This window comes from Cicer arietinum, chromosome 7 (genome assembly GCF_000331145.2).
Source record: "Cicer arietinum cultivar CDC Frontier isolate Library 1 chromosome 7, Cicar.CDCFrontier_v2.0, whole genome shotgun sequence".
Lineage (NCBI taxonomy): Eukaryota > Viridiplantae > Streptophyta > Magnoliopsida > Fabales > Fabaceae > Cicer > Cicer arietinum.
In genome coordinates this window covers 55,686,432-55,692,069 of record NC_021166.2, presented here as the reverse complement: position 1 = coordinate 55,692,069, position 5,638 = coordinate 55,686,432, and the positions used below count along the sequence as shown (strand labels likewise).

General features: G+C 33.9%; 1 protein-coding gene across 1 annotated transcript in view; it reads right to left on the bottom strand.

Moving 5' to 3' along the window:
- Window positions 1-3,365: 3,365 nt before the first annotated feature.
- Window positions 3,366-5,638, bottom strand: part of LOC101514768 (pyruvate dehydrogenase E1 component subunit alpha-3, chloroplastic) — a 3,524-nt gene continuing 1,251 nt past the window's right edge. Inside the window, exons 2-3 of the mRNA XM_004514864.4 lie at window positions 4,649-5,429; window positions 3,366-3,887 (exon numbers count right to left, since the gene is read on the bottom strand). Of these exons, the coding sequence (XP_004514921.4) occupies window positions 3,610-3,887; window positions 4,649-5,429 (1,059 nt within the window). The 3' untranslated portion in view covers window positions 3,366-3,609. The remainder of the gene's footprint in view (window positions 3,888-4,648; window positions 5,430-5,638) is intronic.

The following is a 5,638-nucleotide window of genomic DNA, read 5'->3' as shown; positions in this document are numbered from 1 at the left end:
TGTTATGTGTTAACTGTTATTTTTTTTGGTTGGTGACCCTTTACAATTATTGTGGAAATCTGGGCTTTGCCCTCAGATGAGAGTCAGGACGGTCCTACCGGTTCGTACCCTACGGACGGGAATGGAGATGGGAACGCTTGACTGCAGTTACGTTAGGAGGATCTCACGGGGCGCGTGGAGATCACTCAGGGTGTATAGCTTTTTGGTAGGATGATCAGATTAGGATGATGTATAGGGACTAGGTGTCCTTCTTTTTGGATTGGAGTATTTTTAGTTTGGAAAACTGTACTTATACTAATATTGTCAGTTTGACATCTTATTTGAATGGGTTCCATGTACCATTTGTCGTTGTGTAAATGTTTTGGATTTATAATTGGAGAAACTTTTCCGCTGCTTGTAAATTATAATGACTCAATTATTTATCCAAAGGCATTTCCTGATTTAATTCTTTGTTTGTTTTTAATTACTTTTAAAAAAAAAAAATACCCTCGCTTTGAAAAACGGGGTGTTACAATATCTTTTGAGATTGATTTGCCACAAAAACTTTCCAAAACTGATCTTGTAATGATTTAGTGTATCCTGTTTAAAAAAATTGCGGAGTAGAGGATGTGATGGTGAGAGCATGTTTTAAGATCTTCAAACAAGTAGCAGATTTAGAATGTTCATCAAAGGATGCATAATTTTGTTGTCTTCTTTGGAGAGTTGACTTCCTCATAGAGTTGACTTTAATCAGATGTTACATAAGAGATCAGAGTCCAATGATCATACGCTTGATGTGAATATTAGAGGCAGAGGCAATTACTTATTTTTCATGCTTATCAAAGGTAGACGAACATGCGCTTTTTGAATTCATCAAAGGCACATGAGTTGGTGCGGATTGTAGTCATTGGAGACAAATGATCCAAAACACATTTGCATTCATTAGAGGTAATTGAACTACGATATTGCTAGCATTTCCATAGACAATTGGGACACAACATTGCTCACATATCAGACTGAGAGAGACGAAGTGAAGTGAAGTCCTATCATACATTTGTCCAGTTATCAGAGGATATGACAAGATAATCTTTAAAATTCACTTGGTCTAAGACCTGCACACTTAATCAAAATGTTAGTGCATTAAATTATTCCCACAAATGATTGTGTTATCATCAAAACAAGTGAGAGACATATTTCTTCAAATTAACTTGGTTGGAGCAGTAGGTTCAATTTAAGATAGTAGTCCAAACATAGATGCTTCTTTAAAAGCATATCTTGTTTTCAGATGATCATTTGCACTTCTTATGATCAGAGAGTCTACAAGATATATTATTTTATTCTTAGGTACCAATATTTGGTTAGGTCTTGGTTTGTTAGTTCTAAAATGTGTCTTGTCATTCCATGTTTTTTTCATAGGACAAGTTCTTTTATTGTGACATTTCTTTAAATCGTATACGCAAACAATATCAAGTAAGTTATCCTTAGGAGTCTTCTCTTGTTCTTCAAAACCAGTACCACATTTATTGTTTATGCTAACATTATAGATCATAGAGGTCGGTTTGCTTCTGTTTATGTCGTTTGCAAGAAATTCTTGAAAGGCTTTTTCATACTTAACAGAGTTACACACTATATTCTCTGAAATTTTTGGAATTTTTTATTTCAAATTTAGATTTTCTCTTTTTAGGTTTTCAAAATCTTTTTCAAGAGAATTGTACTTATTTGTTAAGACGTCATGAGCTTTTCTAAGAGATTTCAATTTTGAAGAAACTTTGTGATTCTAGTTGTGAAACGCATTTAACATATCTATAAGTTCATTACCAGATAAGTTAGATAATACCTTAATTTCTTCATCAACTAACTCATCATTAGAATAAGAGTCAGAGTGTGTATCTACCATCAAAGCCATGTTTGCATGTTATTCATCTTCATCATATGATTCATCAGAGTCATCAGAGTTATCCCAAGTAGCAATAAGACATTTCTTTTTTTTTTTTCCTTGAACTCTTTTGTTTGGGAATTTACCTTTTCAAGTTTAGGACATTCAAATTTGAAATGTCCTGGCTCTCTACATTCATAGTAAATGATTATTTTCTTGTCTGATTTTTCACCTTTTTCCTTGCTATTTTGGGATCATCAGAAATCTCTTTTGGTAAATGATTTCTTTCTTTTGTTCCACATGCGTTGGATTTTCCTTGAGATGAAATATAACTCTTCATCATTGGAGTCTTTACTCTGATCATCTGGTTCGCTTTCATCAGAGTCTTTAGTAGCTTGCAGGGCCTTGGAGTTAACATTATTTCATTGATACTTAAGAGCTAAGGATTTTGACTTCATCTTGGGCTCATCTTCAAGTAGTTCAATCTCATGGGATTTGAGTGAACTCGTCAGCTCTTCTAGAAGTAGTTTGTTTAGATCTTTAACCTGTTGAATTGCTATTACTTTTGGTCTCCATTTGCTGGGAAGACTTTTGAGGATATTCTTGACATGGTCAGAGACAGTGTAACTCTTTTGAAGAACCTTCAATCCAGATACTAGAGTTTGAAATCTAGAAATCATTTTTTCAATGTCTTCATCTTCTTCCCTCTAGAAGAGTTCGTACTTTCGAACAAGTAGATTTTCCTTAGCTTCCTGTACCAGCTTATTTCCTTCATATTTGAAAACCAGAGCATCAAAATTACTTTTTATTGTTTTTTTGTTGTTGCATTTTTTGAACTATTATATATTATATTATTAATTTGATCAATTACACTATTTTTTTTTTCTAATTTATACTATTATTTCAATATAAATACAACTATTGATCAATTTTATTTTTTAACTTTTACATATCGCATTATCTCATTTTTATATATATTAATTAATGTTTATCATTGTTGTAATTTTTGAATATTTTGATTAATATTATTAAAAAGAATAGTAGAGGATGAAAAGTTTTCTTAGAGTGCCACATAGGCACAAACTCAAGTTTTATTTACAAAGGCAACTCAAATTTCTTTTATACGTATATACAGATAAACAAACAAAGAAAATGCTAGCAACTCACTCTCTAGCACATATTTTCAACACTCTATATTTGTTGAATTTTATGTGAAATTCATTAAATTATGTGGAGTCTACATAAATGTGGTGGATCACATATAAACTTCAACCAATAAGAAGGTATGTGTTAAAGATTGTATTATTAACACTTCTCATTAACTAATTCAACACAGAATCACCAGTAAATTGCTTATAAAGATTGAATTCAACCTTCTAAAGCAGAATATGTGTATTATGAAGATCTCCTTCGGTTACTACTAAAAAAGTTCACTAGAACCATTGGTCCAACATGCACCATATTCTCATGGCACAAGGATCATATACATATTGATTGAAAACACAAGAGGTAACAACAAAATTTTATTATACACTGTTTTTAGAGGCTCAAGTCAAACTTTAGATATTATCATTCGTAACACTAATTCCACAAACAATAATAATAAATATAAGACAGGAAACACCAAATTTTCAACCTAAACAAATCTTGTTTATATTAGACAACAAAGTGGATGATGCATTCTATGAGTAACACTTTATCATTAGTAACCATATGAATAAGAACATCGATTGATACAAAAATGAAAGAAAAGATTAGACATGAGCAGTTCCTTCAGTAAACTTCGGATCCTCACATCTATACCTTCCATCTGGTCCGATTCCAAAACCTTTTGGATCAGCAAACACATTCTCTAGAAGCTGGCTGCGTGGCGGTGGAGGACTGTTATCGGCAAATTCAACGGCTTCCTCAAGGATCTCGTCGATTTTCTTGTCTATTGTCTTCAGTTCTTGATCGGTGGCTAATTTGTTCTCAAAAAGGTATTTCTTCAATGCAGTGATGGGGTCCCTAGTAGCATAGTGTTCTTTCTCAGCTGCAGAATAGAAAAAGATTATGATTGATAATTACTATTAACACCGCAGCGCAGATAGTAAATGAAGACTCGATGAAAACTAAAACAAAAAGATGCAGCTTAGTGATAAAAATTTACAGGCTTCTCAAATATAGAAACACTAGTAAATAGTTATAGTTATTTAGGCCCTAATCATGCACAAGTAGAAAACATAAGATGATTATTTAGGATGATATCTTCAAAGGGTATCATGCTAGATGTATCAATCAACCCCCGATCCCACGGGAAAGAGATTCGGTAATTCAGAGTTTAGTAAAGAGATAAGTAAATTTGGTCAAGGATTGTTTCAACTAGGATTCGAATTTGGTACTCCTGACCAATTCGTCCAATGATGTTATATGACTTGAAAGAAACACACACAAAATGTTCGAGTTCAAGTGAGGTGTTTGGTTTTGAATTTTTTACGATACATAAATATCTAAACAAAAGGAAAATATGAAATGGACTGCACAGTTGGAGTGTATTTTGTAGGCTTTTGTGAAACTACTCCTTCATGCTATTAAATGATTTTCTAATTTGAATTATATAGTTTCTTTTTGTTAATCAAGACCATCTTTATACTTAGTTAATAATATACTCTAATGTTTCATAATAAAAGGATTATGCATAGTGCAACTTGAAGATAGATACCATTAGAAATGCAAAAAAGAAAACATCAAAATATATACTTCACAAATTAAGAATGCAAACGAATAAGATAAAATATCTAAATAAATGCTCACCGGGGTTACGAAGCTCATCAGGATCGGCCAACGAATGTCCTCTAAATCTGTAAGTCTCACATTCCACCAAAGTTGGTCCCTCTCCTCTTCTCGCCCTGTCGATTGCCTCCTTTGCCACCTCTCTGACCTTCAAAACATCCATCCCATCAACATGAACCCCTGGCATTCCAAATGCCGGTCCCTTTTTCCATATCTGAGGATCTGAAGTTGCCCTGATATGCGACATCCCAATCGCCCACAAATTATTTTCCACCACAAACACAATTGGCAATTTCCACAAAGCTGCCATGTTCAAGCACTCAAAGAACTGACCATTATTACAAGTTCCGTCTCCGAAAAACGCCAACGTCACGTTATCGGAATCCGCCTGATTCAACACCTCTCTTTTGTACTTCATGGAAAACGCGGCACCAGTTGCCACTGGAATTCCTTCACCGATGAATGCAAAACCACCAAGCACGTTGTGTTCTTTTGAGAACATATGCATCGAACCACCTTGACCTCGGCAGCATCCTGTCGCCTTTCCAAAGAGTTCGCTCATCACAGCTCGAGAAGGGACTCCTTTACTCAATGCATGAACATGGTCTCTGTATGTGCTCACTATACAATCTTCTTTCCTCAAATGCTTGATGAATCCAGTTGAAACAGCTTCTTGGCCATTGTACAAGTGAACAAAACCAAACATTTTTCCTCTATAATACATCTCAGCACACTTGTCTTCAAAGGACCTCCCTAATACCATGTCTTCGTAAAGCACTAACCCTTCCTCTTTAGTAATAAGCTGCACATACAAATCCAGATACAAACAACAGCCTTAGAAAAAAAACTCTTACACAAACATCTTTAGTTTAGGGATAAAAAGTATGTTTTCAATTTTGATTACAAAAATGCTTCCTAATAATTTTCACAACTTTGAAATCGGTAAACAAAAATGAAACTAAAACCAAAACAAAGCAGGTATGATTGATGAAAATAAATGATTTTATAAAT